The 21,514-nt window shown below is 36.1% G+C and overlaps 1 protein-coding gene and 1 long non-coding RNA gene across 3 annotated transcripts in view; one reads left to right on the top strand and one right to left on the bottom strand.

Annotated features, from left to right (window-relative positions):
- Nucleotides 1–21,514, bottom strand: part of LOC135682744 (methionine aminopeptidase 1D, mitochondrial) — a 51,749-nt gene that overhangs the window by 17,142 nt on the left and 13,093 nt on the right. For both annotated transcript variants that reach the window (XR_016144702.1, XM_065197760.2), the window contains exon 9: nucleotides 5,361–5,427. Coding sequence is in view for 1 of the 2 variants with exons in the window: in XM_065197760.2 (XP_065053832.2) it covers nucleotides 5,361–5,427 (67 nt within the window). In the remaining variant the exon portion in view is untranslated. The remainder of the gene's footprint in view (nucleotides 1–5,360; nucleotides 5,428–21,514) is intronic.
- On the top strand, nucleotides 1,317–19,922 carry LOC148958255 (uncharacterized). Its single transcript, XR_016144703.1, has 2 exons — nucleotides 1,317–3,005; nucleotides 17,302–19,922. It is a non-coding gene; the product is annotated as an uncharacterized LOC148958255 (long non-coding RNA).

Below are 21,514 nucleotides of genomic sequence, written 5' to 3'. Positions count from 1 at the left end.
CAATGTTGACTCTTTTCGAAAAAAGAATAACGTATTCTGTGTGCCACCTAAAAGAACCAGTCATGTTATATTTACTTCAAAACCAATTACGGATGTCAGCGAAAATTGACGAAAGAATATGAATTCGATAGAAGGAAGATCAAAGGAAAAGAAGAGGGAATAAAGAAAGAAAGGCAGAGGATAAAGAGGGAGGAAGGAAGTAATTAAAGAAGAAAAGGAGGAAGCAAAAAAGGAAAGAAAGAAAGAAACAAAGAAAGAAACAAAAAAAGAAACAAACAAACAAAGAAATAAAGAAAGAAAAAAACAAAGAAAGAAAGAAACAAAGAAAGAAACAAAGAAAGAAAGAATTCGTTATCACACACTCTTTGTTGAAAATTGGAGGACTGCTGGATGGAGTTACTGGATAATTAGCAATCAAAAATACATCTCGTACTTCAATTTTTGTTGCTGAAGTGACGCTTCACAACAAAAATTCGTCAAAATACAAGGAGCAAAAGTTCAATATATTTGCCTCCAGAAAAAGCACGTCGATAAAACTAGAAGGTTGAGCCTCATACCTAGCAGATTAACGATAAAACTATTAAGGCAATTAAAAATGGACTCATAGTTTGCACAACTTGGCACCTTGCTGTCAAATTAATTATTGAAAATCCCATCTATGCAGCTTATATAATTATCAAATAATCAATTTGATAGCGTCGATGACGGTTTTGCTCTATCCACCAATGATCATTGAATACAATTAAAACGTCTACTGCCATGAGCTGATCTTGCTGGGATGCATTATTGTCATCTTTCATTCAAAAATGCAAAAACTAGCTATGCCTAAAAGCAGACAGCATGGGTTGGCCATACCTCTTTTATCTGCCTCTTAAGCCCCTATAGATTATTACAGCTAATCCAATGAAATGGTATCATTAATCGGTAAAGCGATCAAATAATGCATTTGGAAGCTTAATAACACTGCATGTTGCCAAAAGGAGGGAAAACCAAAAAGAATACCTTTTGGCCCTTAGCTTGACGGCTGACCCCTATTAATAAGCGGGTTAGATGTTTGTCATCAACAGGAAGTGGCATGTAAGAAGGGCATGGAAATAACGGCAAAGATCACGTTATAACAAAGAAAGAGCGATGTGGATTAAAATTTGTTCAAATTAAGGTATCGAACCAGCAGGGCAACCCATTAACTTGAGTTTTGACAAAACAAAATCGATCATACTAAAAAACAGCTTTCTACTAAAGAATAAGGATTTATGGGATTGTCCATTCTAAAAGTTGATTTATTTCAGGGCTTGCATAACAATAAACTTAAAAAAACGAAAACCGAAGCATGAATGTCCTTGAAGAAGTTGAAGAAGTAATACAAAGATTTAAGGAAAGCATCGCTAGGCCGGTGTAAACTAATCTTCATGCTGTGCAATTTCTAAAAGCGTTGAAGACACAACAAAAGCATTTCATGTGCATAGCACAGTGCATATGAAGACATATGCAGTAAAAACATAGCATAAGGACTTCATTTAAATAAAAAAAGACAGGCAATCACTAATAACTCAAAATTTTCGTCTTATAGATGACCAAATAAATCGGGCCAGATAATGACATGTAATATGAAGAATTGGAGAAACGAATTTTTACTGAATCAACTACAATGTTCACCACGTTCCAAAAATGTTTTGGAAGATTGTTGTCCTTCCACAAACATTAGTCTTTAGCTAGTCTTGTTCTCCATAGCTTTGTCAAGGTTGGCAATACCTTTCATAATTTCACAACAACTCGTTAATGAAAATAATAAAACGTTTGGGCACGGTAAAAATATACTCTGATAGCAGGGCAAAAATTGTTTGAAGATGGTAGTTGATCAACGACAAAATTAAGCTCCTTTTTGTATGCAACGGCAAGCGATGATTTTTTAAACGTGAAGACAACAAAGTCGAATCACTCTCTACAAAAAAATCTGCTCTGATCCACTCGGATTCAATGGTCATAAATCGTATTTACCTTGATATCACGAGTAACATACTAGAGTGGACAAGCAAGACTTAAGGAAAATTAGTAGCAATGAAAGGACCTATACAATTTATCAGAAATCATCATCATCATCATTATCATCGATTGCCTTATCCCCTTGTTGCGAATTGAGCATCACATTTGTCTCCACAAAGTTCAATCACCAGCAGATGGGTTCAAGGATAGAAGGTCAGTTCCAGGTTATGAGTGGACACTAGCATGAGTGGACATTTTGGCTGTTACAAGCAAGCTTTCTTTCTTTTACAAGCAAGCTTATTTGTGAAAATATCTTGCTCACACCGTTGGTTGACTTTTTGCTATTTGATATGCAACATATTTAAAAACATACACAGGGCTGATGATGCAATAGCTGTTGGTCGCTTTTGGTTGCAGATGATAGCTGACAGTAATTTGTGATGGTAAGTCGTAGTAATTCAAAGTAACTTTGTAGCTGACCTGATGTCAGCAATCGTGACGGTGATTGTAACGGCGTTAATTATTGTGCTATGTTGAAGTAACTTTGTTAGAGCGTTACTATGGTGGCAACTAATAACAGCGTTTTCTGGAGGTGCTAAGAAACAAATTGATTAAAAACGAGGAAAGGTATTGTGACGATAGCTGAAGTTCTTTAGCTTCATTGACGACTGAAAGCAGTGGCTTTGCGTTTGTTGTTGCTGTTGGTGATATAGGTAAGCCATGTTATGAGGAAAAATTCATCATGTTAGATTTGACGAGTACTGCAGCAAAGGGTTTTGTGCTGCGAAGGTGGTAGCCTTTCATGGAAACTGTAATGGCGGTGACGGTGGCGGTTTTGACGACAACGGAGGCGTCAGGGATCTATGATGTAGGACGTTCTTTGCGAAATGGTTGGCTGTTGATGCTAGCTTAGAAAGCAAATAAATAATGGTTATGATGAGACGCTATGCACGTCACGGTGACATACAGAAATGCTCGAAGGGCTGTACCAGTCGTAGAAGAATACCTGCCTGCTATCTCAAGTAAGTTTTTGAAGTTTCTTTAAACCAACTATTAGGAGGCAAATCGTTTCAATCAGAAGTTTGAAAAGTTTTGGCAAATTTTCAGAAAGATATGATTAAGATGTCTGGCAGATAACATATTCAAAATAGCACCGTGTAAAGTATTCAATAAAATATCTTTAGAAGCACGAATACCTTAAGTAACTTAAGATAAAAATCATTAGTTTCTGGTAGTTTTACATTAACAAAAAGATTCTTTGGTAGAAGCCATCTGCATCTCAAGCAGGAAAGGCAGCTGATCCGTGACATATCTCTCTTAAAGCCGAATTTCGTTCAAAGATACTCAGCAGGTAAAAATCAGCGAAAAGAACAGAGAGGGAAATTTAAAATCTAATCTCTTTTAATATGGTAATAACAGGAATCAGGTCTTAGTTCATAGGCCTTCAACTCTTAATTTTGAATTTTCCTAGCAGTCGCAATATTTGCCTGCCATATAACCGGTTCCACCGAAAAATCCACGTCACCAAGCCCAAATCTAATGATGTAAAATGTATATTTGATTGCTGCATAATGTAAAACATGAGATTCAAGATAAGGGGAAAAGGCTAATAAAAACAAAAAATTTCTTTTTGGCTTACCAAATACAGTGGAGATGTTTGCCTGGACTTAAATCATAAAACACACAATTTTTATTCAAAAATGGAAAATATGCAAACGAGTTACAAAATTTCGGTACTCCCGACTCACTAGCAATGCTTGTAAGTAAGAAACCAGGGGCTGAGCAGTAGGTGTGTAAAACGAAATAGCATAGATTCTTGAAAGGAATCCAATTTGAAACGCATTACAGCAAACGAAGAAGCAAAACTTTATAATTCAAATTTATCACAGTCATGTTCACTTGGCAGTAAGGTTTAGAATTTAGGCTACACTTTGAAGCGAATTCCACTGAAAGCTCTAGAATCAGCAGCAGCAAACTTCAAGAGAACAAAAAAAATTTGCCTGAGTTGAAGCGAGGAGAAATGAGAATCTAGCCAGTGGAATGGCGATTTCTGTGTGAAAAATAAACTTTAAAGGGACGGAGCTGAATGGTACGTAGACGTATATAGGAAGTGGTATGTAAAAACACTGGCACAAAAAGATATACTGGCAGGCTATTTCTAGAGTGGTAACTAAATCAGTTTTGAAAACTTTCGTTAATGGTATCATTTAAAGGGAAACTGGAAGAGTGTTGGAACGACAGTGGAATTAGAGGTAAACAGAATTACTTTGAAGATGACAACAAAGATGACAAGGGCGGTGGTTATAAATATGCTTTCATAAAATACAGGATTCGGTGACATGAAGGACGAGAAAACTGAAAATAAAGCCATATTCCATAGCCTCAGGTATGAAGAACGCCATTATCCACACTACCGATTTCTTATTCTGTCGTAGAAACAAGAACAGAATACAATCATCATTGTTGTTGCTTTAAAACTTCTAATGCTATGATCAGTGAAACTTATCGTTAACGTTCTGACAAAAAGTAAAAGTATTCTGAAGCATTTCGCCCCAAAAGCGACATTACGGCAGTCAATTCAGCCAAAAACAGGAAATCAGATTTTGTCAAATTAATCGAACATGTATGCAAGGAATTTGTAATCTGGAGTAAAGCTGGAAGATAAAAGAATCTTCCATGGCAAAGATTTATAGATACAGCGCTATGCGCTTAGGAAAGGGAAGCTCTTTTATGACAAAAAAAAGATTTTTATCAGAACTAGACATTATCAGAATTAGACATTAATTATTGACAATAATGAAGGAGGCTTGGGAAATGTCAGATTATCTTCAACGCATTAACTAAACTAAAAAACTGTTGCTTAATCTTGCCGATCTATTGTGATGAACAGTCACTTTTTCCCCGTCAACGATAAGAGTTACATTAAACGACAAAAGCATTCACGTATCAAATAAGATCTGAACCTGGTGCGATCGAGGAAGCCTACAAGAGTACCAGTCATTGATGTACTCAGTCTAAAAACACACGAAATGAAAGAAACAGAAACATACAAACTACACTTCACTCTAAATGAGCATCGACAAAATTACTGTTAGCCATTGTAAAGAGGCTATCCAGACAAGACCATTGGAGTGTTTGTGTCCTAATTATGCTTAGCAGTGACTCATCATACTGGTTCAATTCTGCCGAAGCCGCCTTCAAAATCACCTCCATGCCTCTAGACGAAAAAGGGGCATTGGGTGGAGGACGACTCTGCTACAAACCAAAATAAGGTATAACGGTAGTGTAGCAACGGTAATCGGTCATGCGCACATAGCCAGCTTTCTTTGCTTTGGTCATGTACAGCGAGACAGGAAATGATGAAAGTGTACACTTACCTTGTCAATAGTAAGAACTTCAGCTCCATAATCCGTTATCAAGATAGTGTGCTCAAACTGTGCAGCTCTAAAATTTAAAATTCTCAGAGTCATAAAAAGTCCAGACAGAAATAAATTAAATAGTTTTGCATTAAATTGCATAGTGGCGAAAAAAATCACCTGTTGGTCACGCTGCATAAATGCATTTTAACTGTTGGAAGCAGAAGATACGAAACTTATTGTGCTTGATTAAAAATAAAGGCTTTATGAAAGAATTGCTACTATGATAAGGTCGAAGGGGATAAGAACGAGTAAATTTTGGACTACGTTTGACGTTTATTGGCACACACTAACTGTGGTAAAAAGCAAGGTAATAGAATTTTGAAATGCAACATACGTTCAATGTTAATTGATCAAATAAACAATGCACCCATCTTTTCCCACTTGTACAAATACAAAAACTACATTGTAAACCTGGGGCACTGGTTTTTCTGATCCATTTAAGCGATAAGTTAATTAAGCTGTCCTGTATCATGCTTCTATGCTTGCTGCATAGTCAACTTGCCAATATTTATGTTTATATTTGTTCCTTCATGACTTTCTATTTTTCTCGTGTTTAATTTGCTTACTATAATTTGTTCACCTGTCTTAATTTCACTGCCGAGATGACCATTGTTTGAATAAATATGATATCTGTGCTTTGATCAGCTCATTAATTTATACTTTTACTATCGACTGGCGTTTTTTTGCTCGTTAGCGAGTTTGTTTACTTTGTTTCTGGTTTCAGTTATTGCCTACTTATTCTTCTTTGACTCATTAATTTGTCGGTTTCGTTGCTTCCACGGTGATTCTTTATCCTCTTCAAAGTCAAATTCCCTCTTCCTAATAAATTATATGTTGTATATATAAATTATACTATTCATTCTTTTGCTTGTTGTTATTTATTTGATCCCTTGATTCTTCATTTGCTTATTTGTTCGATCTTTTATTCTTTGTTTTTAGAGTATTTACATGTTTTTCCACCACCTCCTTTTTTCTCCCTAATTTTGGTCATTTCTTCCGTCATTCTTTCGCATTTTACTTGTTTATCTGTTTTTGTCTAAGTTTATACGTCCATTATTTTGACTCTAAACTTATTTAATGCGAAATTCTTTGTGATTATTTTCACAAAATTCCTGGAAAAAAGTATTCCCTGCCAAATTGATTAAAAAACCTAGCATAAAACCTTACTTTGGCAACAGATACTCTCGTTGGTAACGGCTGGCGATTTTACGAAGCAAAACATATCACACGAAAGAATGACCTTTTCCAAAGAAAACAGACCGACAGAAAAACAAGCACCAGAACAAAGAGAAGAGGGATCGAATTGCAATATAGATAAAAGAAACTAAAAATATCAATCAACGACAAAGTTATTTAGAAAAAGCTTGAAGCCAAATGAATGTGAATCTAAATGTGATCTCGTCAACCCCGCATTCCGTGAAAAAGGAAATGATAGTAGCAATTAATGGGATAGGAATAATACCATTCACTCCGCTGACTTGAACTTCACATAAGAAACGTAAGTCAAAACGAAAATTACATTGTGACGCAACAGTATAAAGACTTGTCGCTTAAGTACGAACATGTCAAGACTTTATATGTTGATGATCTCGTCAGCGGCACAACTCATTTCTGTCAAAAATAGTTTATTTCTACTGCAAATCAATATAATAACTCGGTTGCACTAATTACCTTCTCGTATATCGAGTTGAAGCATAAAATATTGCAGGAACAAATAACTATCTTTTATATCAAACTAAGAGGTCCCAAATAGCAATCACAAAGAACCAAAGTTCAACACAAACAAGCCTGTTAACATACTCTCTGTGAACATACTCTAACAGCCTTTAAAAACAAAATACTAACTTCATAAACGATATCATTTATTCTAGAAAATCCCATAATTACCTGATAACAAGTTTCATTCAGCAAAAAGCTTCTTAAGATGCAGTTTAGGCACTCAAAGTCGCTTGACCTCGGTCAGTGTCACTTTATATCTACAACAGCTGTTTATTGAGGAAAAGAGCGCCTCTTCCTTTTCTGGATCAGTTAGGTAGCAGCTTTATACCACGAACGGCAGAGTGTTAGTGACGGGAACAAAGTGTGATCGAGTGGTTATCGTTTGCATAAATCATAAAACTTGGACAATACATGTCATTATAGATTGTTGATATGGCACAAAACCGTTTTATCCATAGCGGTTTTTTCTTAATTGTCAGCTGATTAGGGTGATAAAAATCTGAGTGAAGCTGGTCAGTTATCCATTACAATTTTTATAAAGAAGTAAAATTTTGACCTATCAGACAGAGACTCTCATCTACTAGTCCGCCAACTAACGGGCTTAAGTGCTTAGTCATGGGGTAATTTCTTTTCGTAATTATCCTGTACATTCGATCTCAATTTTCAGGAATTGAACAGTTTTTCATTGATAGCTTTCAGTCTTATAACGGTCTTTCCACTCAAACGACAGATAAGCAGGAAGTTCTAGGTGGCATTTCTGTCATTTCGAGGTCTAAATCTTGAGACGATTTTCGTGGCAGTCATTCTGGAAATGCGGGCTTGTCGAGGCGAGTAATAAACAGCCTAGCAGACTGAAAGGTAGAATGTTGTGCGGCTGACGCTGCGAGACCTACTGATTCGGCTCCTGAAACATAGCACTACCAAGATATTTGTGAGCTTATCGATGTGAGAGAAGGAAAGAGGATGGCAGCGAAACATTAGTGAGATTCTTTTACTTGGAAATTTACAGCAAAAAAGGGTTATCAGGGCTAGGCATTTGAAAAATGAACAAATCTTTCAACAAATAAAGGCATAAGGAAAAATAAAGCAATAAGATTTGCCATAAAATAAGTAAACGTCAAGTAAAGTCAGGATTGTTTCCGGAGCAAAACATAAGATTCATAGCTGTTTAGAACTATTTTTCAAGGTCATGGTTAGATACAGTTACTTCACAGCCTTTCTTTTAACTTTCCCAGTAACAAAGTATTTAGAACCCAAATGACAAAACTTTCAGGAAATTAATGCCAACAATCACCAGGATGTAGGTCGTACGTTGTTTGATTAAATTCATGGCAGCCTGGATTTATTCGATTAAGGGATGAACATTTTTAACATTGTGACACGCCACCGGTGTGCTGGGGTAGCCATGGCCCCTTCATTTTTTGTGCGAAACAAGTAGTTTTAAAGCTGCAGTAAAAGGGGAAAAGACCTTGCCCCCCCCCCAATTTCAAATTCGTGGCGTGGACCCTGTGTATAACTGATAACAATTAAAGACAACCAGATACAAACATTCCGTTCAAAAGTTCACTACATCAGTAAAGCAGTTACGCAACCTACATAAAATGTTACTGTTTCGTCTTTTGAGCACAGACAAACGAATTTTCTCCTGCTTCTATCTGGTAATGTTGCTTCATATCTTTTCATGTTATAGTCGTTGAGAGTTTTCACGAGTTTTCATGAGTCTTAACAACAATTTCTGACCCGAACTGAAGCATGACCTTTCTTTTCGATTAATATGAATAAGTATTAATACTATCAATAAGATCTTTATATATTTATAAATTAAACAAAACCATGCATTATATTACTTTTGGTCTTCAGCAAAACCTAACTTTTTGTTTCGATTAACCAGAACTCCTTAAATTCTACTTGCTAGTCCGATTTTCTCTCTTTAAATTTATTTGAAGTTCATATGTTTTAACCTGTTCCCGTGTCTTGTTGCTTATTCAATCACGCAAAAGAGCTAGACACTTCCGGGACATTACTGGCAAATAGCAAATAAAACCAAGAAAATTTTACAAATGAACCATGTGATTGCCTGGGGTATTTGTTTTATAAATTACGTCTTCCTGAAAATCTATTAAAAACCACAACCTTGAAGTAGTGATAAAAACAACAACATAATATAAATATATGAAAAGGCAATTAAAACGGAAATAACTTTCATCGAAGTCTTTATAGGACACAAAAAAAAAGAAAAATATACAAAGCATGGGTCCGCTTCAAAAACAGCTTTTCAGGCTCTCTTATCACTAGTTTTGCGTCATCACGGTCTAAACTGTTTATTCAACAATTGCAGGCTGATATAAGACTATAACCAACAATGTTTTACATTGATACAGAGAGTATAACGATACAATAGGACTTCAAGCCATTGACTGTTTCACTTCAAAGCCACTAAACTATGCTAACATGGCTTTAGTTGGATTATTAGAGATGTACACAGGGACCAACCACCACGGTCTTTTGAAGTTGCTCTTAACTCAACAATGGCTACTGTTGATGCATCACCTTTACGAGGTTCACAGTACAGGTGAAATAAGAAGCCACCTTCTAAATTGCAGAATACTGCTAGCTTATTTTTTTTTCAATTAATAGCGTTCGAGGATCTTTCTCTGGCTGTTGGTTCTCTGAATCTTTCGTGCCCCTCCTATCTTCTATGCGCCATTGAAATGCATATTAAACAACGCACATGAAATGGAATCGCAAAAAGCTTGTGGATCACCAAATCGATTTGTTTAGGTTCAGGGCTTAGAGAAGGCCAAGATTGTTCCTTTCACAGAGAGAGAGAGAGAGAGATCTTTTCACATGTTAGATAATACCTGATTCGTCTCGTTTTCCAAGCTTTGATTTTATTTAACCAAAAAGGGACTTCTGGCAGTATTTCGCCGAAACTGGGCCCTAAAATAATTACTAAAGCTGGCTGGTGTTTAAGGATATCAATTGTCGGACAGTACTAGTTTACACGGAACGACAATCAAAATATTATGCAGTTATTTAATGACCTGTATTCTGAATATCTAAACAAAACGCTACTAAGGTAGTCACTGTTCTCGCAGCTGAGCCATAAAAATGTGCTATCAAACAATCTTGAAATGAACCAATCAGCGCGCAATATGAGCTTGCAGTAGCGCCTAGCAACTTTATCGGCGATAAACCATTCTTGACTAAAATGTGAGTTTCATCCTAAAGTAATACTCTGATAAATTTTAATATTGGATAACTGTAAACTCTATCGATGCCAAGAAGATATCAAAACAGACGTCAACAGAACACATCAAATTATACTCATGATCATATCGATTCTTTAAAGGTATATGCCAAAAGTCAATGTCATCATGAGGTGACAGCGACAATACAAGAGCATAGCATCATACAAGAATCCCCGCTGATATTGATTTGAGAAATAGGAACAAGTTTTTAAATCACCGAAAGACAAAAAGGTTATGAAATTTGGGCGAATTGAGATCTCAGGAAACTAAATCTAACTTGCATATTTGCAACTTGACAAAGATGATTATATCAGCCTTTCAAAAAAGGACCAACAACTAGAGACAGTTTTAAAAGGTCTAAAGAATAAAATCTCTCTGTAGCGCCCCGTACAGCCGGTTGTCTTTCATGACGTTATCAAGAAACCACGAAACAGAATATACAACACCTAAACTTTTTTCACGGAAGAGAAAGAGAGGAGAAAACAGTCTACCTGCATTGACCAAAAACTGTCTCTGTTTTACTTTTAATCCACCTTCGTTCTTCAGAAGCTAATCAATTGCGCTTAGCGATATCAGTATACGTTTATCAACGTTCTTTGGAAACTACCTCTTCACAGGCTTTTAAAAATAGCAGCATCAAAGATGAAAGGAATACATATATACAGAATGATCTCAATGGAGACATTGTCCTTTCAACGAAACCTTTAGTGGTAACATAACGTTACGATGGCTGACCTATGATTTGCTCATACAATCATTGTCAAGTTACTGTTTACCGCAAATGCTCCACGAGAGATAAGGACTACTGGTTACTCTCATCGCAGAAATAGCTTGGCTTATTTCCAAATCGATTGCAATGTGTCCACTGCTTCTTATGCACAAGTTATAACAAAGTCTAAATAACTTTGTTCACAATTATATCCTGTTTTTGGCACCTTTCTTCAGAAATCCACGATTTTAAAGGAATATTCAGTTTTTTACGGATTTCTGGCTAACTTCATCAGACAAAGAATTTCGAAAATTGTTTAAGACATTTTTAAGCAGAAATTCTCCATTGTCACTTCTAAGACGTTAACGCTGCTATTTCATATAATGGTCAACACAGCTAAAACTGCATCTTTTTTAACTGTGAAGTAATTATTAAAGACAAAGGAAACAAGCTACATAAAAACGGTACAACGTTGGTAGTAATTAGACATGATAGCAAGAAACGACGAAATCTGGGAAACTCACTCTTTAGATATAACCTAGCCTTGAAATTCACAGGGATGCAAACTTGTTCCGAATTTTGATAGATCAAAAACCTTTTGGTTTTTTGAAGTGAGGATTCCTAATTTTTTCCCAAGAAATATTTAGACAAACGTCATTCCTTCAAAGGTGAGCGCCGGAAACTTTCCTTGTTTTTTTATGAAGCTATGTTTTGAAGTTTTATGTTTCCTGAGCAACCGGCAAGGCAAAATCCCGGACTATTTTATGGAAAAACAGCCAACTAATATGAATACTGTTTTTAATGCCCTGAAAAATCTAGTAGTGTACCAACTTTTTCCTAAAGAAATCGCTAGGTCGTGATTATGGAAAGCTTAAAATTGACAATCGGCCACCGTCTGCCCAAGTGAACTTTATCTAAAAGACGTCGTCATCGATCAAAATGAATTGCTGTTCCATATTAACAGAGAGAAACACATGGCCAGACGTCAAACCTTAATTTTCATCATTGAATTATCTTATTAGAAAAGCACAATCTAAGTACTGCTCAATGCAACATTGTACAAAAAGGACAAATGTCTCTTATGAAGAAACCAATATGGGATGAGAGACAGCTACAGACAAAGACTAAAGTCATTTTAAAGCTGGAACCCTCAAATATTAGATATTACTGATAACCAATTCCCTTGGTATTCAATAAGCTTGAATTCAAAAGTCATTGCTTGCTGTTCATTCCCTCGTAATACTTGTAATAACATGAAATAATAAAAAAAAATTATTTGCAAAGTCTAAATTCAAAGCACTTTTCGAATTGTTCTAGATTTCTACATGGGCTATAGACAATTTTCACGTGATCGCCCAGCGTATTCACGCTTTGACTATGCAAGGATGGGCTAAACATACATCCTATAATTAGCTAACTCGGCACTCATATGACTAGAAACAAAATGAAGGTCGTTAAAAAGAAAAGAAATGCAAGCACACGCACAAGACACATCATCAATGCACTTCATAAAAAACAAAGCAAACATCATGTCTCTTTGCGTCTACTGTGCAGGTTTGACTCAGTATTCAAGGAAGGATGACAATTTTTCCTGTCTGATCTGGTTAGCAATAGTGACTACTAATTAATAGAATAGACACAAGATCAAACCATACGAGCATGAATGCCAAGCGTTGAGCAATTTCCGTTGGTTTTGCGGAATACATTACGATATTGAATTGACAGTTGGTAGAAAGATGAGTCTTGATATAAATTGGGCAGATCCTACCTTAACATCACGAATTCTGAGAAAAAACCTTCAAGAGACAATTAAAAACCAAGCTGGAACTTTCAAAAATGATTTCCTCGTCTCACTTCACGGTGAAACGAGTAAGCATTCAAAACCGTTATCGAGACAGTGTTCTTTCGGAGACTCTTAGATTTATTAGAGACGATAACTAGATTTAGGTCTTGTTCAAGAGCTTTTTCTTCGTGTCAAAGCTAAAACAATTCAATGCGAAGAATTGTAAAAGCAAAATGACCTGCTGTTCACGTAACCAGTTACTTTGATTCAATTAACAAACATATCTTTTGGTCACGAGATTGTCTTTATCTAAACTAAATTACACTTACTCTAAAAAACTATTCTTGCTGGACCGACAACGAACATAAAAAGAACAATTATATAGCCTCTGGCCACGAGGAAGCGTTCATTCACCCATTCTAGACAACGGTAGATTTGTACTGCCTACATTCCTACTTCTACTTGGTTAGTTAACAGGATTCTGAAACTGTATGCAGTGCTTGTCAAACAGAAAAGAAAGCGTGCAAGATTCTTTAGTAGAGAAACCACTTTAAAACAGAAATATGAATGTGAGCTGCACAGTACAACACCTCTACTATACGGCAATTTGCTGGACCGGCATTATAATAAGCGAACGAATAATACACACAGGCATTGTAAAAGGATTTAAAATGCTTCTCATAAAGAAGTTGTGAGAGAGAATGTTACCATGATGCCCAGATATAGAAGCATAGGCCTATAGATCTGTATGAATACACCGATTGAAATATCATGACAGTTTCAGAGCAACAGCCTACACCAAAAATTCCCTTTTACATAATAACGTTTACTCCGACTACCCAAAAGCCCACAGGTGCTCGAGAACTGTTTAAAAGCCACTTTCGGCAACTATGTTTGATTCACTAGCTGTATTATCACAAGTAACAAAACTGCGATTCTCAAACTTGAGTTCAATGTTCTGATTTCATCAACAAAAGGAGAAAGAGACAACTTCGATTGAGTGCTTTCTTTGCTAATGGTTGTAACAGGTTGTTCTACTAACGAAATAAAGAAATCTATTGAACTTTATCCGTAGATTGTGCAGAGGATTTTTTTGCTTCGTGACGTCACGTTGTCTATTTGTCGTTAGGTAATATCATTTGCTGAGTGATGACGGAGCAGCTCATGATTGAACAAGATTTTAATTTGAAACAACTAATTGGGCTTACTAAATTGCATAATTGGATATAACTAACGTCAGCAGTTTTGTTTGTGTGAATTCGCAATAGACTAAGCAGATTGGCCTTGGACATGATCATCTTTGAGAATGGAAAGAAAGAGCAACAACTATAAAAATTACATCTTCGATTGTGGACAAAAGTTGTATATTAGGCCTTATTTTTTCTTAGAGAGAACTTAGACTTAGATTTCAATGAGATTCGAATATTAATGGACTTCTTTTGAAATAACATCAGATTCACAAGAATCGTTTGAAATAAACCGATATTGTGCATATTAACCGAAATCCCACCCCTTCTTTATGTTCATTTGTGCAGTTGCTCGATATTGGATGTGTGAAAGAAAGAACACAGGCAACGTTGCTCTCTAAAAGCATTCTCTAGGTGAACAATGCCCATGTAATGTACGGTGGTTACATGGAGAAAACTACACTTGAACAAAATTGAAGAAAATGGCTGATCGTGTTTTAGTTTCAAGTGCAAAAGATTCTGAAGATATAACCTACAGTGAAGTGAAATGCTTTTTCATTCGGGGCACACTTAACTGAATAGCAATAAGAAAAAACGTTCCCAATAATAAAAAGAAAACAAGCAGGATTTGGAAATGGAACCAAATAGCTACCCTTTTAAACGAAGACAAAGCAGAACGGAAGGGTTTCAAATGTTAATGCAAGGGTAATCGTTGATGAGAAGCACCTAAAATCTTAAATTAGAAACTAACTAGAGATTCTGAAACACACTATAGGTTATTTCTTTGAATCTTTTTCCTTCCCCTCACAGGGGCCATGTCAAGAACGGGACTAGAGGGCAAAGACCCCAACACTTTCCAGCAATTTGTGTTGTTAGCAACTGGGAGAACACAACTTTATGAACCTCTAATTTGAAGATCATGTCATGTCAAGCGAAATAGCAGCCAAAAATTGCTAAATGCGTGTATAATAAAAACTGAAAGCCAAAAGCCAACCAACGAAAAAATGAATTAAAACACATACATACGAATTTTCAGGAAACCATTTTAGTTATTTTGATATTTTGCAGCAAAGTGAAAAAATATTGGCATGACATTATAAATGGCTTGTGACGTGTTTCTGAACTCCTCTTAACCTTGATTTTAAAAACTAATAAAAGACAGGGACGTTATGTGCGATTTGATACTTTAACTCAAAAAAACGACAATTCTCTCCAAAAACACGCTCTCCTATCTCAATAAGACGTTTCTCTAATAAAGGCCGGAAATCCCCGTAGACACTGTCTATCATGAATTTTGTTCTAGGAATTTCCCAAAAACGGTTTTAAAAAGTCGAGCAAACATCAAAATTCTCGCAAATATTTACAAACAAGTAAAACAACGCACTACTTCACTAATGATTCACTGAAAATCACCATAAAAGCTAGATTTTCTTCCAGTAAAAGCAAATGAGTAGCGGTAATTGGGGAAACTTTACTCATTCCCATGTACTGCAAAAATTTTAAAAATTCTTTTAAAACCAGTCTGAGCATTGTGAAACATTTTAAAATAGCATCAATATCCTAATACGATAAATAGTTGGAAATCATCGCTATCATGCTTTGTAACCAGATATTGAATGGAATTCTTTTGAAGAAATCGTTGAAACCATCTCTATATTAAAGGAACATTTTATTGTAAAATACTCTTGCTATTTCCCTCACGAAAATATTTGAGCTCGAATTTCATGAAATCTAGACCTGTTAAACTCTAAGACTTTAAAAAGAGCCAACGAAACATGTTGACGTTAAATTGAAAAACTGTACAAGCATAAACAATAAAGAGTAGATACAACTAGACTTCTAGCATATGCATATTCAATTCTGACCCCATAACTTGAAAAAACACCATGAAATGTTGCTGTTTGTGCACAATCCAGTTAATATGTTGCAAACTGCATGAGGTATGGCCACGCAAGCATAAGATCTTTCCCTGTCAAATCACTGTATGGCATTTTGGTATTCGTTTTAATGAATGAGCTTGGCCAAAGCACAGTAATCCATTAGCAAAACCCATTCCTTCCAATGGCCATGTCTCAGTCAATTTTCAACATATTCATAACGGTCATTCGAGTTATATAGCCAAAAGTGAAAAATTCGAGAATTATTTTGATGACGTCATCACATTGCCAATATCCGGGAAGAAGGCAGAGATGTAGCAACGAGTTGAAAGTCGATGATTTACAGGTAGACAAATAATAACACATTTCTAGTTACAAGGTAATTGTTCTCCGCTGCAGATCAATGGCATCAATCAAGTCATCACCATTGAAATCAACTAACCTACCAACAAACCTTCCTCAGGCAGGTATAGTTATGGAGTCAACTTTCGTCAGTGTGTGGTGAAATACTATCTGCAAGCAACATCTAATTTTGAAAACAAAATAAGCAGCACTAGTATTCGTAATCTGCTTATCCCCTAACATAAGCAATTTTAGCATCAATAAGTTTATGGATAAACCAATCTGCAACCATTGTTAACTAATGGTGCAAAGCTGCTTTTCTGACGTTGCTAATACTATTCAAATTTTCTGAAAACAATTCTAGAACTATAAGAGCACCGGCCAAACACCACAACATAATTAAACAGGGCATTGTAGTCTAGTAGTTTAGAATACATTGATAACCAAAGACGATTCGAATTTAAAGTATTTGTAAGTTAATGACAAAATAATCAAACGGCTTTTATTCAGGTTTATGGAATTCGCTCACAAAAACTGAGGAGAAGATAAAAATTGGGTTCAACTGGGAATAGTTTTGAAGATTTTTTCGACCAGTTAGTGGGCATATGAAGTAAAACGGTAGAAAGTACGTGGACAATAAAAGAGGTGTACATTGAAACTAACTTGGTTGCCACGAACAAACACACCAATGTAAAACCTGATACTGACCTTCCCAAGGGCATTGGTGCAAGCATTTGGTGCAAGAAAGTGGGAGCACAGAGAGCACGTCCCTCCCGTTTTGAACCTTACGGTAGTTTCACTTTTTGTCTAATGTGCCATCTATTTCCTCCCCACTTTCCATATGCTTTTCTACGTCGGTGCCTAAGGGGATTGTGACACCTCTATCAAAATAACACGAATAACATGGATTGTTCGAGAGGTTCATCATGTAACTAAAATTTTGAAAAATTTCCAATTTGTTTATGGCTTATCTAAAATCGTAGCGACAAGGGTATGTCATTTGTCAATTATCCTTCGTGTCGATTTTGTAGGCAACAAGATGAACTGGGTCAGGAAGACACAAGGCTTTTACAAAGAGAGAGAGAGACAAACCCCAAACACAACTAACAAAGAGAAGTGTTTCATGTGATAGAGAACACAAAAGTTTAACATGGTGCTAAAGGGCAACCAAAGCAGTGAGATTTGAGTTCAGATTTGAACTCAGGGCAAACGCTCGCATTTTGAAATATTTATTGGAGATAAGCACGATTGAGACCTGAATCAATGCAAAAAAAATTCTGAATTACGTCAAAATTAATGCAGTGGTCAGTCTATCCTTTCCTTAGGTCGAAGACTCACCACTTGAACGCTCAAACAGCCTCGTATGACGTAGGCACGAGGAGGGCTTTGAAAAAAGCAGGGCGACGGAACTAAATGAAGGACAATCGACGGTAAAAAAGTGTTGTAAACTAAAGAGACACAGCGAAAGAGAGTGTCAATTTCTGGTTTAACAATAGAGATAGAGGGATACTCGTGTGTACTATTGAGAAACAATGTTCGAGGAAAAACCAACAACGTTATTCATCGTTGCTGTGATAAGGTTGAGGCTTTGTTATAGTCATAGTGACGTATCAATAAAGAAAAATGAGATAAAGAAAGAAATCTTTTAATGGAACATTATAAGGAAAATGAGGCTATCAATGGAAAAAGTAAAGAAATATTTTTTGGCCAGAAGATTTTTGACAAAGGAATATGGGATGCATGTATATGGTGCTCATTTTTACAGGCTCTGAAGAATCAAGAGAGGTTTAGTGGTTCAGTCTATCCTTTCAATAAACTGTTTAGTTCAGAAACAGCAATTTCACTGCCTATTCATTATGAATCGAGAAAGTTCTGTACCAATAATGTTGCAATGGTACAAAAATGTGGTAAAAAAGAATAAGTTCAAATTTGAGTTTGGTGGTATCATTGGGATCAAAATGGTACACTTTTAGAATTTAAAACAAAACTGTCACAAAGCTGTTACTTATTGCGAAGTTCTTGATGATTTACGTGCATGCCAGCTTGGTTTGCATAGAGCAGTAAAACACCTTGATCTAAAAGTGATAGGTAAATCAACCCATCTTCAATTCAGACAATAAAAAAAAGCTTTCGTAGCTAGAATCCCAAATACAAAATCTGTTATTATCAACGACACTAATTCTCAATAGTTATTATCGACTGTACTTCTTACATTTCAATAATAGCTGTGTACCTTAAATTGCCTTTCTGTGCTACCATATAATCACAGACGGCACAAAACGCAGACAAAGAATACCGAACTCATGGCAAGGTCAATTGTTACAACGGAAAAAATGCCATTCAAACTCACAAGAGGCCAGCACGTTCACTGAAAGGCATTGCAAATGGAATAGCTGAGATTAAACTATTTGGGAAGAGGATATGCTAACAAACATAAACAACGTAAACATGTAAAAAATTAGCACTCACGTGATGTGGGACTTCACCGTAACAGAATTTGGCCATCTACGAGCTTTACGTTAAATCACTCAATCTTCAGCGTAATATTTCTAAATACTGATACCTCTAGTCTTGAATAACAATATACAGCAGCCACTGGTATTTACTTGATTGAAGACAAGCACTGTTGAAGATGCATAGAACACCCTGCACATGATTCACTTGAGATACCGGACCTGCATTTTAATAGCCTCCGCTTTACACGTGAAATTTATAACGGGCAGAATTATCAGTTAGAAAATCAGTCTTCAGCCAGCCAGGCCTTGACGGTACAGTATGCCTAACAATGTTCGCGGTACGCTTGAGTCAACTTCTACAAAGTCAATTTAATTAGATTATTATTCGACTTTCTTTACCGAGGATATTTCTGATTCACACAGATTTGGAGCGATCCTATAAACCGTTTCTAGCAAACAAATTCTATTGTCTACAGAAAGTAATTCTTTGATCTCTTTATACACTGATAAGCACTCTGAACACCGTTTCGCTAAAGTCTTGACCTTAGAAATCACCCAACACCAATCTCACAAGACAGAGAAAAAAATAAAATGTAAAAAAAATGTTTATAGCGAAAAAATTTTGAATCGATCCTTAAAAGTAAAGGAGTTATCTATTCTTGAAAAAATGCAAATTCTTCTGTCAGGGGCAAATTGCTGCTGTTTTCGCTTGAAAACGGAAGGGTTAGAAGTAAGCTATAGAAGCGTTAGAAGACGTCAAAGGGGGTAGAGGTTCTGCCAGGGATGTACTGCAATGAAAAGAGCACAGAGTCCCAGTTTTTGTCATTAATAACGGGGCTCAACTTCCCTTTAGCCCTTGGCACTTTTGATAATTAACTGCTCAGCTGGGGTGCCCTAGATGCAACTATATGCAAATTACACCCATCTAGAAATCTAGAAATTTTATCCATTTTTCTCAATGGCTTTTTTATAATTTAAAAAAAAAGAAGACTATTGGTCCCCAAAAAAGAAGACCATTGGTTTTTTCTTTCCTACTGCCCTTAAGTTCACGGTGCGTCCCCATCTAACTAACGAACACTTTGATCCTGCATTAAGTTCGCTATTGATACTGTATTGTATAACTATGATGAACAGTATAAAAAATGCTCAATCTGATTTTCAATATCGTCTTATTTTCACAGCCGTGTCCCATTATAGCAATTCTATAAAGAGCTCCGCTGGGTGGGGGGGGGGGGGATGGCAAGGGCAAGTTTAAGACCCATATCAACAAATTTTGTAAAAAAGTCTTCAGTTTGGCGAAATTCTATCTGAGGCCCTTCATGTGATTGTGTGAAACTTTCCATTAGGATCAACATAAGGTGACGCAATAGGGGAACTTGTGCTATGTACCTGTACAAATGTGTACTATAATGGTGGTTTTGTAGGTTTTTTGCGTGCAAAAGTACCATATATCAATGAAGTTTGAGGGTGTTACTTTGCATACGTGGATTGCATTGTACTCTACGATTGTACTGTATGCATATATGTGTACATCATGTTGGCGACCATCGTCCACAATCTGCTGATCAGTGTGCATATGTGAGACTGGGTGCCCTCTCATTGTTTTATTAAGAGGTGATTACAATGATTTTGTTCTTATGAACATGATCTATATCGATATAAGATAACAATAATTTTGGTTTAAAAACATAATATAAAAAATTCTAAACTAATTACGATTCCTAACTATTTAAGGACTACTAAGTCTTAAGTAAGACCCCAAGCTAAGAGCCACGACAATTTCATCAAATTAACTTTAGTTTAAGTGGAATTATGAAACCGTGCTAGGTTAATTGTGAATTTTGATACAACACCATCGTACATCATTGAGTTTAAGCAATGTATCAATTGCGTTATGCTGAAATTTTTTGGCATCACTTATAGATGAAATGTAGAGCAGAAGTGATTACACGCAGACCACTAAATTGTGATTTACACGCAGACAACTAAAGGAGTCTGGGGTTAAGGCTTCCTTTTTGTTTATCACAAGTCACAAAGTTTGGCAGTCATTCCCCATAAAACAAGAACCGTCTTCTTCATTTGTCTCAATTGGTCAATTAATCAACTTTTCTGGAATTTAAGGAGTCTATTCATTTCCATCACATTTTATAGACTTTTTTTGGAGTATAAAGACAGAAAAAACCTACCTGTTTACCCCCAGCCCTATACAAAGAAACCCTAAGATGCTATTGTTACCTGCATCTAGCTACTAGAAAAACGTGATCAAAAAATGACTGCAATACCAGGAATTTGGCAAAACTTCCCCTGTCCTATTCAAAAATAGTCCAAATAGGATGAAAGCTTTAACTGGAATTCTAGAATTCTAGTGAAAACCCGCTGCTAAGGAACAAAAGAACATGGTATAATGACGATTCTGAAAAAAATATCTTAAAGGTAAGATCAAGTGCTCTCGTGAAGAGTTAATGCAGCTCGATGGAGACAAATTTAATCAAGTCCCACGGGGTTAGATTTGCTAAACAGGGATTAATGGGACAAACATGTTGCGTAAACCAAAAATATCAGGCAAATGGCGAAATCCTAATTAAGTTAGTGGGATGCATTGAAGGAGCACGTAAACAAGCGTACAAAGGTCAAAAATTGCACAATATGTACCCAGCATACAAAGTAGTGACCAAGCTATGTGATATAGAAAGGCAAAACCAGCCCTCGCTATGGCGCCGTCACGAAAGAATGATACAATGTTTTGACATCACTTGAATAGAGACTGCAATAGCAGTAGGTAACAAAA

Source organism: Rhopilema esculentum, chromosome 16, assembly GCF_057945365.1.
Source record: "Rhopilema esculentum isolate cy_ngs chromosome 16, ASM5794536v1, whole genome shotgun sequence".
NCBI lineage: Eukaryota > Metazoa > Cnidaria > Scyphozoa > Rhizostomeae > Rhizostomatidae > Rhopilema > Rhopilema esculentum.
Note: the sequence above shows the minus strand (reverse complement) of the source record. Positions and strands in the feature narration are given on the sequence as shown.